The sequence below is a fragment of the Mus musculus genome, chromosome 12, assembly GCF_000001635.26.
Source record: "Mus musculus strain C57BL/6J chromosome 12, GRCm38.p6 C57BL/6J".
In the NCBI taxonomy this organism is placed as follows: domain Eukaryota; kingdom Metazoa; phylum Chordata; class Mammalia; order Rodentia; family Muridae; genus Mus; species Mus musculus.
The window spans coordinates 30,248,515-30,266,459 of NC_000078.6; the positions used below are offsets into that span (position 1 = coordinate 30,248,515).

General features: G+C 43.7%; 1 protein-coding gene across 9 annotated transcripts in view; it reads right to left on the bottom strand.

The window, feature by feature from the left end:
• Sntg2 (syntrophin, gamma 2) overlaps positions 1 to 17,945 on the bottom strand; it is a 198,911-nt gene that overhangs the window by 74,033 nt on the left and 106,933 nt on the right. For 8 of the 9 annotated variants that reach the window (NR_136915.1, XR_872414.1, XR_003950053.1 and 5 more), the window contains exon 9: positions 9,452 to 9,579. The exons of the other annotated variant lie outside the window; for it this stretch is intronic. Coding sequence is in view for 5 of the 8 variants with exons in the window: in NM_001324520.1 (NP_001311449.1) it covers positions 9,452 to 9,579 (128 nt within the window). In the remaining 3 variants the exon portion in view is untranslated. The remainder of the gene's footprint in view (positions 1 to 9,451; positions 9,580 to 17,945) is intronic. 9 annotated transcript variants of the gene reach the window in all.

A 17,945-nucleotide genomic window follows, 5' to 3' on the forward strand; every position in this document is an offset into this window, starting at 1 on the left:
AAAATTAGTAAAGAATTTCACTGGGTCCAGTGGATGGAGGCAGGGGGATCAGTTCAAAGCCAGTCTCAGTTACAGCTTTGTGAGACTCTGTCTTGAGGGAATCCCTAGTTTAAAAAAAAAAAAGGAAAGGATACAGAATTGTATACCCCTCTCCTATTTCTGCCTTTTAAAAATGATTATTCTTTGTGTGTGTGTGTACATGTGTTCATGCTTGTGTGGGCATGAGCACCCTTAAAGGCTAGAAGGCAGTGTTAGATCACCTGCAACTAGAGTTACATGGGTGTTGGGAAATTCTGCCCTTTTGATGTGCATTTTCTAATAGGTCAACAATGTGCAAAGAATTCTTACACTTTTCAAATGAAAGTATATCAATTCTCTTTGTATCTCTCTGTAAGTCTTTGAAGTCAAAGATTAAATAACATGGGAGGGGCAATGAAGATACTTTACACATCTAACAAACAATGGTACTTAAAATGAACAACAAGAAGAGCCAGCAGGCAGATTCCCTTCCTTTGTAATAATCAGTGTGCGTCAGTTTTCAAACACAGCCATGGTGTTATCCTCACCCTATAAGGGTGTTATTATCAAGATTCAGAAACTGAGCACATACACATTAACCATTTACCCAAGTGTACTCATAAGGCCAGGCTAGCAAAGGCAAGGACCCTCAGTCACCACCAGGAGAGAGGAGGGGCTTCTGACTCCAGCCCTCTCTTAGTGCCTGATATTAAAGGCATCTGATCTGGAGAAACTATAAGATCCCATGCCCCGAAACCATGGCAACCGCTATTTCCAGGAGCACATGGCTCATTCTTCCCCAATCTCACTATTCATTTGTATGTGGTTTCTGATTTGGGTTTGGTAATTCTACACTGGCTATGGTGGCTAGTGTCTGTCATTTTCCTTTTTCCTTTTGGGACAGGACCACAGACTGAAGATGCGTGGGAGTCACCCTGCTACCTTGCAGGGTAAACTTGCAGGAGCTTTGAATCAGGTCTTATCTAAGTAAAGACAACCAAAACAACAACAAACTCTCTATGCCAGAAAATTGCTTGGCAGAGAGAACCCTTCACCTTCTTAAGATCACATCTATACTGAGCAGGAAGCAGAGGGCATTTGTAAAACACAGCTGGAGAAGTCTCCACTTAGCTCCACATAAGAAAGACAGTTCATTCCAAAGAAGAAATCTGGGTAGATGGTCCCTGGGAAGGACTTGGTCTTCATGGGTGACAGGCCAAAGAACTGTCAACATCAGTGTCATTTTTAGGACTGCAGAAGGAGCTCCACTGCCACTTCCTACATGTGAGAGCAAAGTGAGAGGGTGGCAGTCCCCTGGGTCACCAGGACCAGTCTCTTCCCTGACCCGGGATTCCAGGCTTCACAATGAGAGACAGATCACTGATGCTCTCTGGCACCTGGCCTGTGTAGCTCTGTCACAGCAGCTCCAGAGGGTTCAGACTCTACTGAGCCAGATTAACCCACACTGGGAGAGTCATTGCCTCTAAAACCTTCTCCAACTCTTCTCCCAACCGAGGCTCTGGACTTGGCATTAATTTTCCTGGATAAGAACCAGTGACTGGGCCTTTTATAACTGTGAAAAGTTCTTAACCACCCCGTAGTTCTTAAAAACGAAGAATCCGGTAAACTGAGGACCGAGAGTCAAGATAACACGACTTTGCCTATAGCAGTGAGCCAGGACTGGAGAAGTCACATGCCCCTGCCACTGACGGAGATGAAAGATTTGTGAGCACAGTGGGCAGCCAGGAGAGGCTCCGGGGAGAAAGTCATCCACACTCTATGCTTCTTTCATCTATTATGATTCAATTCTTCCAACTTTAAAACCTCTTCCTATTTATTTTCATTTCTGATCTTGAGAGCCTATTAAATCTCTACACACAAAGGAAAGGAGAATCAACTTAGCGTACAAATGGGAAGACTTGTGATGAGTTTATCTTGCTCAGCTAAGAAGCAATCTTTGTGTCTGAAAGTGGAGGCTTCAGTATCCATCAGCACACAGGGCACTAATCCCTTACAGTCAAGATGAATAATCCCCAGAGATAGAAATGAAAGATTCTACATGGAGAAGCTGATATTTAATGCAGGAGGAGAGGCAGACAGAGAGGTTGAGGGAGTCAGACACAGAGGGTGTAAGTGAGTCACATCTAGAAGAAAGATGGCAGGTCTGGAAGAAAGATGGCTGGTTGGGGCAGCAGGGCAGGAGTGTGGAGGTAGCTAAGGGAACAGTTGCAGAAGCATTTTGCTTCTGGACCTAACTGCATGGACTCAGATCAGGACAATTATACACGAGCGGTCACTCCCCAAGGCAGTAGACTAAGGCAAAGACTCCGAAGAATTATCTGTGGCTTCCGCAAAATACTATCTCACTGAGCAGCTGTAGCACAGCAGGTGTCAGGAACCCATGTAGCAAGGCATTATCTCCTTCCATCAGTCTTCTGTCTACAGAATGAGGTTCTTTGTGGATTTATAGACAGTTCACTGAGAAGGAAATGGCAATCCCATCACCTGTTTGCCGTTTGCCGCTGGCAAGGTTGTGAGGTCCCCAGGCAGCAAGGAACCCTTCCTGGATAGGATGGAACGAGATTTAGGAGAGCAGAAGAAGAGCGAAGCAGCCGCTCCTCTGCCAGAGCATCCAACACAACTACCTGCTAGCAACAGGAGATTCCACAGTTGTGGGGGAAATAAAACCAGTGGCTAAGTCACTGACAACCTTCAGGATAAACAGGCAGCTGGATGCCGACCACAGGGCCCCAGTACTGACAACTCCCCATGCAGACCTGACCTTCAGTGTCACACACCAAAAGTCTCAATCTCACAGCAGGCTCCTCTTCCTACAGCGATGAGTGGTGTTCGGAGCTCTGCTTCTACATCCTACCGAGGCTGGCACCTGTGGGTGGCTCACGGGCTTTGAGAACACCATACCGTGGGAGGCCATGACTGCCTGACACATTCTTTAGTTTTATTTTTTGAATTAGTGTTAAAACATGGCACCATCTTTGGCAAAGCAGATCTCAGTATTTATCAGGGTAATTGTGACTTGCACTATCACTTCCCAAAATGTGCTTATCTGCAACGTGCCTAATTCTATTTTGACTCCGCAAAGCCCATCTGGTCCTCACTGGTTCTCCTTATGTAAGGTGAGCACTTAAGAACAAATGGGGTTTTACTCTAAGTTACGAAACAAAACTTCATTGTTATTTGTAGAACCTGAACAGATGGGGCAGCAGGACCCAACCTTGTAGCCTTCACTTTTCCCCACTCTTTTCCCCTTGCCTTTCTGATCCCCTTTCCTGATGTGTAGGAAGAGCAAGGTCAATGACTTCTTATCTTCTCAAGGCCAGCATGAAACAAGAGGTGAGGAACGGGGCCCTCTCTATGGGAAGATAGAGACTGTGCCTCTTGGAAACAACCATGTAACACAGGACAGTGGGTGTGTGGGCTCCTGCACTGTTTAGCTTTGTGTATTAGGGTTCTCTAGAGAAACATATATATATATATACACACACACATATGTGTTTTACAGTAATATGTATATGTATGTGTGTATATATATACGTATGTGTATAAATGTGTGTGTATTATATATTATATATTTACCAAGAGGATTTATTAGATTGCCTTACAAAGTTTGGACTGGGTAGTCCAACAATGGCTGCATTCTGAAGAGGGTGAGGCCCTGGTAGCTACTGAGTTTATAAGAAAGGATGCCTTATTTCCTGGCATATTATGGACTTTCCCAGAGGCATGTCTCTTTATAGATATATAGATTATAGATTATAGATCCAGTCAACTTGACAATGAAGATTAATTGCTCTTCTTAGGGGACAGCCACTCAAATCTGAGAGGCTATCTTCCTTCAGTTTGGTGTTACCTTCCTAACACCCCTCATCTGCTCAAGGTGTCTCTGAGCCGCTCTGTGCCTACAGTTAGACTTTATGCTACTTTCACCAAACCATCTCAGGAAGCAGTGAAGAGTTCAGCTTGCCTCTTTTCCCTTTGTTCAGTCAGAACAAAGCTCTGGTCTAAGTACCTGCAAGCAGCAGCAGCATCGCAACCCCCAGAGGGCACCCGAGGGCGACCCAGGTGCCAGCCCTGCATGCTTCTCACAACCCACCCTCAGAGCTCTCTTCTCACAGAAACTGCCTCTGGGCTTTACAAACCCTCTGCTCAGTTCTACAGCTTCTTCACTCTTACAAAGAGTGCTGATGGTCTGCTGGCATAAATATTGCCCTTGCTTTTTAGCTTTGATAATGGACCAGCTAGACCAATACCTTGATCCTAGCCTAGCACAAACCATCTAAGCCAGGATGGCTCTTAACTGAAGAGCTCTAAGTGACAGTGACTGTCACATGTCAGCTGCTATGATTTTACTGATTTGTTCCACAGTTAAAAAAATTCAGTTTGGTAAAGCTAAGAAAAACATTAGCTTTATTTACTTTATATCATCAATATTCAAGATGTGCTTGTGAGATAGGCATTTTGTAGCTAACCCAAGACTCAAAGTTGCATCCGAGGCTGAGCCGTCTGTAATGCAACATGGCTGAAAGGTCCTAGGCATCTTCCTTTCTGTCCTTACAGAGTTGACCCTGCTCTGCCCTCTGGGGAGACCCTCCGAGAACATAGAGATTGTTGTTAGGAGTTAGTTTCACATCAACATATCCTGCCCTCAAATTCTTACTGAACAATTAATTTCTGTTTATGTGGCATGATTTCAAGTAAAAAATGACCCAAAGGGCTTGGTCACATCCATGCCTGGATCAGAGCCTGTTTCTGAAATTATCCAGCAAGGGAAGAGTCTAATATCAGGGCCACTGAAGAAGGTCTGATCATCTGAGAGTTTCCCTATAATTCAGTGCAGCCTACACATGGACCTAAGAAGACGACATGGCCAACTGTACCATGACCTTGTCATAGCAGATGCTAAGTGGCCCCCAAGTGTTCATGAAGCTCCTTGGGTTATGACCTAGGAACAAAGCAACCCATATGGGGGACCCACCAACTTCTGACACTGGGCCAGCCCTGCTGATCTTAGTTCCTAGTAGATCTCGACAGGTCAGGAGCTCAAGTAAACACCTCCCATCTATAGCCTGAGAATATCTATATCTACCCGAAGTTCCGTAGGGAGATGCTTGTGAAGTCTCTAGGTCAGGCTCGTCTGCCACCATCCTACGGTAAACCCTCTGTGATTCTCAGACTTGGATTTCAATTCCATTTCTTCTTACTTATGTGCTGAGAAAGGCTTGCATTCACAAGACTGGATGGGAATGTTTCACACAGTGCTCTGCAGGATCTTGAGATGGCCCTACACCTAGGCTCTAGGCCCTATAGCTAGTTCCTTTCAGCCACAGACCAGGGCACCATGGACTATCCAGAAATATTTCCAGCTTTTCATCAGTATCACCTAGAAACTTAGAAGAAGAATTCTATTCAATGAATCCAGTTCCAGGTTTGCCGTATGAAATCTCTATCACCAGCCCCAATAGAACTCACTGTTCTGGGATAGCCCGTCATATCCAGGGTAAAATAGGATGCTTATTCTTTAGAACTCTGATGACCACCAACTGTGGCTTCCACTGCAGGTGCAGTTTAAACAGCTGACTTAATTGTGCAAAAGACAAAGTTAGTGAGGAAAAAAATGCAAGTTATTTTTAATAAGACAACTAGAGGGAGAAGCAGGAAAGTGAAACAGAGTAAATAGATCATGGTGGACTGGAGGGATGCCTTCAGATACACACGGATGGGAAGAAAAGAAGCAACAGGAAAAAGCACTGTCTGAAAACATCCTGAATCTTGGGAGACAAACAGAAATCCAGATCCAGAAATCCTAACCTACCCCTAGAGTCATCCATTCAAAATGGCACAGCCAGCAGCTGTACTCATCAACTTCTCCAAAGGGAGAACTCTGAAGGAGCAAAGGAGAACAAACGTATCACATATAAGGGATCGGACCTCAGATTCTTGGTCACCTTCTCAGGAGAAACCACGAGTATCAGGAGGGGGTTGGGCTACTGCACTGGCAGTGTTAGAAGGAACAGAAATGCCAAGTGAGAATACAATGCCTGCAAGGTTGTCCTTTAGACGAAAGGCCGGACGATTTTATCACCATGACAATCACAGGAGTGCTAAAGGGATTCCTCAATCTATTATGAAGAAAATGTTAAATAATGCACAAAAATGTATGACCGTGAACACTCACCAGCTTTGCCCCGGGGCTGAATGCACCTGCTAGTACATGACTCGGATAAAAAGAGGTCTGAGAGAAAAGCAGCGCTGCACGCACGCCTGCCTGAAGTCTTCCCACATGGTGTGCTTAGCACTGCTGCCACCATCCTCCAGCGACATCACACTCCTGCTTCTTCCTTCTATCAATGTAAGCTAAAGTCCACTGACTCTTCAGGGAACTCCCTGGCTTTGATGCTGGGTGGGAGTTCTTGAGGCCTCTACTTTCATGGACTGAACACCTACCAGGTCATATGTCTCTTTATGTGCAGAAAAACAATGGACTACCTTGTCCTAAGAGTGTAAGCCAACCTAATAAAGTCCCTTTATAACACACACACACACACACACACACACCCCACATATAATATATTCAAAATCTATAGTAGCAACAATGTCAACATGTGGGCCTGTACAGCGCTGAGGAGGGGGCATCATTCTCCCTGCAATTTCTTGTGCAAAAATGTCTGTTTCAGTTTACATAGAAGAGAAACTAAAACTAACGCATGTGTGTGTGTGTTGCACATGTGTGTATCTGTATTTCTCCCCAAAACAAACAAAAACAATGAAAAACAGATAAGAAATAAAGAAAAGGTAACTGAAAACATAATAAGACTAGAAGCTGGTTTTTTGAAAGATAAAGTTGATGAAAAATTTGAGAGATTTACAAAAAGAGAAGTTGAAAATCAGCAATGAGCATGAAGATATTGCAAATGATCTGTAGGAACAGAAAGGATCGTATGCAGCACCTGGGGACCATTTATACCAACTATCTGGATAATCTAGAATGTTAAGGTAATCTAGAAGATACATTCCTGGAAACACACGAATGACCAAAAGTGAACCATAGTGACCAAGATAGAAATGCTTAGTGAGCCTTTAAGGATGGTGGATTAAGAGAAGAAACATAAATAAATAAATAAATAAATAAATAAATAAATAAATAAATAAATAAATAAATAAGTAAATAAATAAAGTTTGTATTCTCATCAAAGAAAAATGTGAAGACCAGGTGGCAGTACTGAGTTCTACAAAACATTGCAAAAACAAAACAAAACCAACCAACCACCAACCAACAACAACAAAACACTTCTTAAACTCTTCCAAAGAATCAAAGAAGATAGAACACAGCAAAGGTACCTTCAGAAAGACGATTGCTACCATTTGTCTGACCCCAAAGCCAGACAAAGACACTGCAAGATTACTACTCTGAGCTCGGAGGAGTACACGCACATTAACAAACAAATTCAACACAATAACAAACTCAAATTTGTCCTTGAGATGAAAGGATGATTAAGCACACATAATAAACACGACACACTAGGCTAAAAGAATGAAGGGAACAAATGCGTGACAATTTCAATGGAGACAGAAGAAATACTTGGCAAAATTCAACAGAATAAAAACAAATTCTAAAAAACTGGTCAACAAAACCAATGAGTGTTTAAAAAAAAATCCATAGTACATATCATACTCGGTGATGAAATGATGAAAATTTCCTTTATGACTGGGAACAAAAGAATGTCCATTCTCACTGCTGGTTTTCCACACAGTATATTGGAAGTGCTAGACAGCAAGACGGCAAGAAAAAAGGGAAGCCTACATACACAGACATGCAGGAAAGGAAGAAATGTAATACTCCCTGCTGATACTTGATCCTGTACACAGAAACCACCACAAAGACTTCACACATGGGCACACATACACACAAGTCATTCAAAGTGACACAGGGACTCATTACAGCCAGAGGATACAGACTCAACATACATAAATCACCCGTATTTCTGAACACTAGGAACAAACCACATAGAAAGAAATGAAAAGAAACAATCCCCTTTATAATAATGCCCTGTAATAAAATAGTAAATTTAAAGACTATCAGGACTTACTTACTAAAATCTATAAAATATTCATGAGGGAAGGTAAAGAAGGCAGAAATGGATGCAGTTACATTGAGTTTTCATGGACTTGGAAAATTATTATTACCAATGTTCACACTATAAAGAGCAGCCACTCCAGGTGCTAGCAACCACCTGTAATCCCTGTTCCAAGCAATCTGGCCCCCCCTTTTGTCCTCTGGTGGTACCTACCCCCATTTGCTCCCATTTTTATTTAGCAAATAAAAATTTTATTTTTATTTTAAATTGTGCCTTTGCATGTCGGGAGTCTGTAGGGCATGTGCACAGTTGCCTATGGAAGCCAGAAGCCAGTGCTAGATACCCTGGAGCTGGAGTCCCAAGTGGTTATAAAGGACCACTTGAGTGTGGGTGCTCAGAAGTAGACTTAAGTGCTCCGGAAGAGCAGTGCAGGTTCTTAACCACGAAGCCATCTCTCCACCGCTACCAAAAAAAGCCTTGAGGTGATTATGCTAATTTGATCACCACACATTGTGTGTGTTTAAATATCCCACTGAGCTCCATGAATACACAGGTCACTAGGTATCAATTGGAAAGCCCATAAACACACACATGCTCACGCCACCAATCACACAGTGCAACTCCGCACATACACCATACTCATACCAGGTAACAAACATTGCAAGCACACACACATACCTTCTGACAGACAAAACTCAATTTACAGCAAGATGTTTATGCTGTGCCTTTGCTAAATGAAGCTGGGCACTGTTCCCTGTGTCTGGCTTGTCTGCAGATTCAGGCAGGCAGCCCTGGCCTCTCAGACTACCCAGAAGAAGGATACATGAGCCTTCCTAGATGCATCCTGGAACTCCATAGTTAACAGGGCTTCCAAACTCCTACTAGCATTTACTGAACATGGGAGCTGGCCTAACTTTCTTACTTTATTAATGCAAAAGAGAAATGAAGATCACTGAGCTTAAATGGCTTTCCAATATCTATTTGTGATTTAGAGAAGCGTACAATCTTTTATAATTGAACCTATTCTGTTGACTTTTAAAGTTGAAGACAGAATTTCTTCTTCTTGGACTATTTCTTGATCACTGACAATCGCTCTTGCTAGAAGAGAGAACAGTTCCCATTTAAAACAAAATCAGTCATTCCAACTGCCTCAGTGCCGCCTTCCTCTTGGCCTTCGGCACTTCCTCAAATGCCGCCCCACAGAGACAATGCCTATGCCTGCCAACAGTGCCATTAGACACTGAAGCAGCAGATAGAATTGGTATAACATGGGGTTTGCCAGACTCCCACAATGCCAGGTTCATTAGTTTTTCTCACTTCCGAGGTTGACTACATACCTGAGCTTTTCTGTTCCAGCTTTGTATCTGGAGATCCGAGCCATAGACAGAGGGACTGACAAGGTGTCTAGCCAACGCTTCTCATACTTTGGTTCATTAGCTATGGGTGAGGAAGGTGATGATGGAGCCTGTGCAAAATAACCAAGAGTTAGTCATCACAGGACCAGTCACCGCACTGTCCTCCGGAGCGGATTACGGGCCGCTGAGGCACCCCTCCCACAAATCTCAGCTCAGCCCACTTCCACTGATGAAAACCTTCAAGATAACTTCTTAGGGATTCAGAGAGAAAGCATCACCCATGCTTGGTCATAAAAGCTTTTAAAAATATGTTTCAAACAATATTTTTTTAAAGTGAAGAAAGCTAAAGGAGGGGGCAAAGAAAATTGCGTTTGGAGGAGGATCTCAGAGCCATGACAGATCTTCCTTCCTTAAAAACGTTAAACCTTAGGAGGAAGTCGGTCAAAACGAGCTGAGCCAGTGGATGTCAGATACCCTGCAATGTGGGCCAAAATGAAATTGCTTCTACCAATGGCAAATGAATCCTAGTTATATGAGACTTATTTCTAGGCTATCATCAGGCATGGTGGGTGTTCAGTGTCTTTGCTATACATTCGGAAACATGTGAAGTTATTCTTCTTTATTTTGACTTGAGAGGACACAGTCCCTAAGGGAGTCACTATAGCTCTTCTCACTTAATCTTCAGGCTTTGCACTACTCAAGGACATGGCTTTCAGCCTCAGACAATAGGTACCTTTGAAGGGAACTGTGGCTGAACTTCATCTAAAGGAAAACGTTGACTCATAAAAATGTCCTTATTGTTAGCATTTGGTCTAGGCTCCACTCCAGTTACCTGGCAACAACCAAGTGTGCCCTGAGTCACTATAAAGGGGGCTGCTTGCCCCTCCTCGCTCTTGCTCTCTTGATCTGTCTCCTTGCTCCTGCTCTCCCTCTCTCCCCATTCCCTTCCACCCTCTCTCTCCATGTGCTCATGACCAGCCTCTACTCCTCTACACTCTCTCTCTCTCTCTCTCTCTCTCTCTCTCTCTCTGCCTTTCTGTCTCTACTACCCTCTCAACTCCCTTCCCCATGCCCCAAATAAACTCTATTCTATACTAGATCTTCCTGTGGCTTGTCCCTCAGGGGGAAGGGATGCCTCAGCATGGTCCCACAGAGGCACCACCTTCCCCCACACCTGACTACATATCCACAAACATATTCCTTCTCTCCTTATCTTTTTATGAAACACTTATAATACAAGTTTTAAGAGAATCGTGGATCTGGTATGAAGAGAATAAACAACAAAATAATCAAGTCCCCAGATCTAGAGAGAGAGGGAAGCCAGACAAGCCACTTAGCTGTAAATACAAGGCATTTCTGATGAGAAAGAAAGGTGTCCAGGGACAGATCTGAGTGAGATGCACAGAGCAGAACTCTGAAGGACGAGGACACATTCTAGTCCAGTGCCTGGTCATTTATGCCTGCCCACTTTAGAGTCACTGTGGAGTGGGAAACACTCTCCCTTCTTCCTTCTTGAGAGAAGAAGTGTGTTCATTGTGGTCAACCTGGCCCATATCCTGTGGCTTCTCCTCTGGTGTCAGGTGTTCAGGGGAAGAACTGCCTAGGAGACTGAGTGAGGAGCCTTACTGCACAGGTCTGGTTTTGGTGAAGTTACTTGGTCCGCTTGCCTGGTGGGCTTGAGGCCAACGAGATACATCTTTGTGGAAGTGCTCTGCCCACAGGAGGGCAGGCTGTGAGCTTGTGGAAAAAAAAATCTAATTACCTGGCTGTGCACTCATGTGCGTTCTCTCCCATGCGGGATAGGACTTGGTCATGGGGGTGGGGTGGGGGCGGTCATTGACTGTGAAATGGCACTAACTTTTTTGGTAGCTCTCCCTTGGGCACTGCTAACAGACATCAAGGAAGCCCCCCTAAAACTGAGGGGCCTGGTGTGGAGAGACATCAGCACAGTGGGTACTCTCTAGAAGAACAGACTCTGACTAACCTCTGGGGCCAACCATACTAATCCCACAGATGTCTACCTCCAGCCCTCCCAAATTTGAAGATTACTTAATGAAACAAACACTTTAGTGAGGAAGCAGCTGGCCAAAATGAGGTGTGAACCTACAAATCCAGGGCACAGCAGCTGTGCTACAATAGTTATGACGGGACAATTAGATTTAACTCCTTGCATTGTATCCAAAAGGGTCACATAGCAGAGGAGCCCTGCCAGGCTTCCTGTTTTGCATCCCCAATCAGCACTATGCTCCGATATTTGTTCAAGAAATAGGAAACAGGTTTTACTTAATTGTGTGTGTGTGAAAAGAAGACTATGCTAACAAGAACAGTAACTATTGGTAACGTGCTTTTCTCCGTAGCACACGTGGATAATCTAAAACATTTTAAACTTCCTTCTCACCCCAGCAATCCAGAAGACTGAAAACTATGTTAATAGTTATGATTCTTTCATCCAAATTCCGACAAGTCTCAGGTCGAATTGCATCAGGCTGACTGAACCTGCCTCCCTGTTGGCAATGGCATGTTCTTCATTCTGAGGCAGCGGCTTCTATAAGCAGTTGAGACACATTTATCTACCAGGGAGGATGAATGCTGTCATCCAAACATCGTATCAGAAGCTGTAACAGCATAGGGACTCCTGAAGCATTCCACAATTGTGATGAGAAAGGTACGTGTCTAAGGTGTCACCTCTCTGGATACACAGCTGGATGTCCAGAGAGTCAACTGTGCCCCTGCTCCAAGCACAGAGAAACCACAAAGTTATCTGACTTGACAGCAATCATCTATGTTTGTCTCTAACCCCTTGGTTCCCTAGCCTATCTCTGCCCTAAGCAGCCTTTTCACTTGGATACTTGCATCTGAGGATTCAGCTAGATAATGGAGAGCCTGGATTTCCTGGCTTTCTCTTGTCATCCTGTCAGGTTATTTCTGCTTTGTCACACAGTCCAGCTAAATCAGAAATCTGCACCTGTCCCTTGGCCTTTTGAAGTCAGCAGAATAGCACACTGTTCCTTTTCCATTGTCCCAACACAGACCCTCCCCCAAGAGGGGGTGCTTTCCTGTCACCTGCCTTGCTGTCAGAGCTGACAATCTTCCACCACCTGGTTCCTGTGGTTTGAAAGCTAATGCCTTGCCTTAGCCAGATTAATGCTTTTTAAACTGCTACCTCCTGTCATTTGGAATCTCCTAGTCTGAGAACTGTGCTACACGGGAAGACTGAGTGGCCATTTAGATATCACTGTCTTATGTCTGACAACACGTAGTACATTGACTTTAAAACCTCACTGTGCATATAAATCACATAGGCAATTTCTCAAAGACAAGCCCTCAGGCCAGTTTTAATGACATGCAGTTTATTTATATTGAATGTGACCCTGGACTCTGCTGTAGATATCCATGTGACTTTGACCCTGCAGCTTAGTCCCACACTGTAAAGTGTTGTCTTGGTTCAGGTGTTACTCTGAGTGGCTCCTCTAGACTCCTTTTGTACCTTGCTCTGTTACCAGACAGAAGTTTGTCTCCATCTTCCTGTGTTTGTGAACTGCACAAGCATCCTTTTGTCTAGCATTAACATAATTTTGCAAACAAATTTTAACATTCTATTCATTAGAAGAGAATGCAATGCTTAACAATGTTTAAAATAATTTCACCTTGGAAATGAGCATCGAGTGAGATTGCCTGAGGTCCGGCTGGCAAAGCCACAAGCAAACAGAGCCAGGTAATATCTAGTACCTTGCCAACAAGCCATGTCCTGTCTTTACTTCACCTGAGCACAGTTTGTGATTTCCTACCACATGCAGATACTATTAAAAATTACCCAGCAATCACAGGTGAAGTGCCATAACTAATTCATTTCTTGCTTTCTTTTCTCTTTTCTTTCCTTTTCTTTCTTTTCTCTTTTCTTTTCTCCTCCTTTCTTCTCTTCTTTCTTTCTTTCTTTCTTTCTTTCTTTCTTTCTTTCTTTCTTTCTTTCTTTCTTTCTTTCTTTCTTTCTTTCTTTCTTCCTTCCTTCCTTCCTTCCTTCCTTCCTTCCTTCCTTCCTTCCTTTCCTTCCTTCCTTCCTTCCTTCCTTCCTTCCTTCCTTCCTTCCTTCCTTCCTTCCTTCCTTCCTTTCCTTCTCTCTTTTCTCTCTTTCTTAATGTTATTTCCACAAAAATCACAATTTAAAAGCACTAGACAAAATGACTAAGGACTTGCCTGCTAAAGGTATGGTTTGTGGTTATTTTGACATAATATGCAATCTTTTTAAAAAATCCATTACTCCCTCAACATGACCAAGCAGAGTGCATGCAAGGTGTCAGTTTGAACACAAAGTGCCCCACACAGCCTTTGATGTGGTGTGTGTATTTCTTGCATGGAGCTCGTTACCTGTGTCTTGATGTTGTTTGTAGATAACCATAGAATGATTTCAGTTTTTAAAGAATGTTTTGATCAATAAATAATCACTAAACCTAAAGATAAGAGTCTGTCTCTAGCTGTGTGGACACTTCATGTTCAATCGAAAAATAATGATGGCTGCACAGCAGACAAAAACCTGCCTGTGGGTCTCAGCTTGCAATTTCCATCCTTACAAATCCTGCTGGAGCTGTGGGCCGTTGGTAATGTGATTTTGGAGAACAAAACTACACAAGCATGATTACAAAAATAGAGAGAGCAACATTTGATCCCAGCAGAGAGAAAACAACGACCCCAGCAAGGTCCTGGTTGACAGGGGAAGCTGTGAGACCCTCTGCATGTGCACAGGTAGTCCTTTCTCATGGGGACTCGGTCTGCTCTGTTCTTAGAGGGGACTGCTAAGTGCCTGAGAAGTATTAAAAAAAGATTTCAGTGAGAAGTCCCAACTACTGCTATGCCTTACATCTGTGCACGATGACAGGTGACAATGTCTCAGGTCTGGCTGGGAAACCCCCAGCAAGCAGACAAAAGAGACGCCTAGTGCTTTGTCAGCAGCTTGTGTCCCTCTCTTACTTCACCTGTGTACAGCCTACCCTAGCTTTACCTACTTCAACTTGTCTAGACTATAATACCTAACAAAGAGAGAGTAACAGGCAGTAAAAAGATTAAATAAAGCATGTGACAATCATACTCTACTAAATTTGAAAAAAAATTACTGACATAGAAAAGATAACTGCCAGGACCCCTGCTCTGCCCATCCTAGCTCTGTGCACACTTTGTGCCATGGACATGAAGCCTTGTGCACACCTAACCCTATACACATCTGCCCTGTTATACTTGACTCCATTAACATTGGTCCTTTGAGCATCTGGCCTTTTGCATGCCTGGCTCCTTGGACACCTAACTGCCTACACCCTTTGACTCTGTTTCCCCACGCCTGTGTCTGCAGCTTTGGCTGCAGAAAAATAAAAAAGAATAACTGAAAAGTCCAGGTCTTAATAAAGGCACAGGGTCCTGCATTCATGTCCTCCAAGGTATTTCTTTCCCACAGCCGAGAGCTGTGTCAGTTTTCTTTCTCTCTCTCTCTCTCTCTCTCTCTCTCTCTCTCTCTCTCTCTCTCTCTCTCTCTCTCTCTTTCTTTCTTTCTTTCTTTTTTGTTGCTGTGATAAAATACAAATGAAATAGGAGGAATAATTTATTTAGGCTGTTTCAGAGTTTATAGGTTATGGTTGGCTCCACTGTTGTGGCATGTGTGTGTGGGGGGGTTGTCTGTCTGTCTGTCTATATGTCTCTGGTTGTGTATCTTTATGTTTCTCATTCTCTCTGTCTCTCTCTGTCTCTCTCTGTCTCTCTGTGAGTGTGTATGTATTTCCCAGTGAGAGGTACATAAAGTGTATGTGGGGAGAGATAGGTCCTAAATGTGAGCTGTTCTAACCAATAGGCAGGTCAGAGATGGCATAACAGAGTGAAAGAAGAAAGCCAATGAACTCAGGTGTTCTCTCTGTACATCCTGCCAGCATGATGCCCGCGGTTTAGTTCTAGCACAAGCTTCCTGCTTTGATGGAGACTGAAGCCTGTGAAGCAGTGAGCTAAGACACATCTGTTCTTTCTTAGCTTGTTAGCTTCGGGTACTAAGTGATAGCCACAAGAAAACCAACATACCTAGGCAGGCGACTGAGCCATGAGAGATGGTAGAGAGTCAGGGGGCCCCTGCAGATACCATGTGAAAGTCAATACCATTTTCCCACTAAGGCCATCACTCTCCCATTACTCTTATGCTATTTCTAGGATTTGGACCCCAAACTTGGGACTTGTAAAACTTTGAATATTCACACTCCATTCTCTGCGGGGTCCTTGTGAGGTGAAACTTTGAATATTCACACTCCATTCTCTGCGGGGTCTTTACCACTTGGGCTTCTGAATCAGCCCTGAGCAGCCTCCTTGTACCGCAGGTCTCACAGATGGGCACAGCCTCCACGAAGTGTTCCTTTACACGGGCCAGCACAGAAAATTGCTTGGTGTAGATGCTGCCCACTAGTACCATGGCAACTCTGCCAAAGAACAGTGTGCAGACCCCCTGCTGTCCCAAGTAACAACAAGCTGCTGAGTTCACAAACAGTGCTTCTGGCCACCTCTCCTGCAAGAAAGGCAGCAAAGCACAATTCCCCAGGACAGGAACCCTGCTCCTCCTCTGGGCCTGTGCAGGAGGGAGGGTGTAGGGGAGGGAAGTCAAGTAGTTCCTCCCAGAATTCCTGTGAACAGCAAGCTTATGATGTTCCCTTTTGGGGAGGCAAAACTGGACAGAGCACAGCTAGGCTAGGATACCCTGTGTCAGGAAATGTGATTTCATTCAGAATTACCATGTCAGGTAACTATCCTCTCCCCTACCCCTATTCCTAACCACCCAGGGATTATCTGGGGAAAGCCATCCAGAACAAGAAGCAAGCCGGAAGGTTGTATTGATGAAAGTGATTTTAACAGCTGGAGGAACTGAAATCAATTCATACACAATTGCATCCGTGTATTCACACCGAGATGAGAAAACAGCGAGTCAAAGGGAGCCTCCCCACCCCCCATGCCCGGAGGACGCTCAGAATGCAGAGAACGAGGGAGAAGGGACAGCCAGAGTGGACCTGCTGCTCAGCAGACTTATCTGGACATCCACACTCTACTCCTCCAAAACAGTCAAGAACTTGGAAGCTATCCTTACCTTATTAAAATGTAGTCCTTAGATAAAACTTAAATGATTTTAAAATGTGAATTGATGCTGTCGGCTGAACGTGGAATGACTCCTCTAGGCCCCTGCTTTGAATGCTGCTTCTCCAGCCTGTGGGATATTATGAAAGATCTGGATCTTTGGGAAGTAGGGTCTTTCCGGGTAAGAGGGTAACTGAGTGGGTATTTGAAGGTTGCTCACCCCCACACTTCCTGCTTTCTGGTCTTTTATGATCTGGTGTAGAGTAATGAGCCTGTACCACATGCTCGGCTACAGACTCTTCCATGCCTTCCCATCATGGTAGGCTGAAATCCCTTGAAACTGAAAGTGAAATAAAGTTCTCTTTTTGGAGCTATTTCTCTGAGGTATTTTGTCTCAGTGAAAGCAAGAGTAACTAATAAAATGGCCTAGAATATAATTTTTAGATGGCTTGTATAAATAGGTCCTATTTTATGGGGAAGAAGATATACACCATCTGTATTTGTTTAAAAAAAATAAAACAAAATCAAATTCTAATGTACTCTGAGGAAGTTATGTGCTTTTTTTCCCCCTGCAAGATTCAAATATGAATAAGGTATAGTAATATTTCAGGTTAGAACTCAGTTCCAATACAATGTGGACCTCTGAACGTCAAAGTCTTTAAAAAAAAGAATTAAACAACCAGCTTCCAGGAATTGGAGGTATAAAAGTGAGGTATGAGGTTAAGCCAGACTTACAAGTCTACACTGGCTTCCCAGTTTAAGAGGAAAGGTTTTCTGAAAGAAACACTTTTTAATAACCAGGTAAGGAAGACTGCTGTCAGTATGTAAATGAAGGTAACTACTACCTGATGTCGGAGATGATGGGTTATTTTGACTGAAGCACTACATCCCCCTTTAAGCACTATTCGTAGCAGAGCTTACATACTTCCTATTTTGAAAACAGAGGTTCCCTGCTTCACTTCGGAAAAGGGGCGTGCCATTGCTTTGTCAATCTCATCATTTTTCTCTCAGCTTCCTTAGTCACTATGTTATGGTAAATGTTACATCAGTAATTATTCACTTGCAGGTTTTATTGCCCTGTTGAATGTGACAGTCACATTGTCAGTTCACTTGTCCTTGCCTGCCTATGTGATCCAAGGTCTCCAAAATGGTAGTCAACCATGTGGTCCCATACAGAGAGCATGTTCCTACCTGGGTGTCTTCTCTACCTTCAGGTACATCTTGTACGAGGCAAGACTAAGATGTCTACCTCAGGTTCTTTGTTCGGATTCATCAATGACCCCTATGTCTAGGGTAACACAGAACATCAGCCACTAGAGCCATTTTTCTGCTTATCTTTGCTGACTTGCCTCAACTAACAATAGGTTACCCATTCTGGCTTCAAACT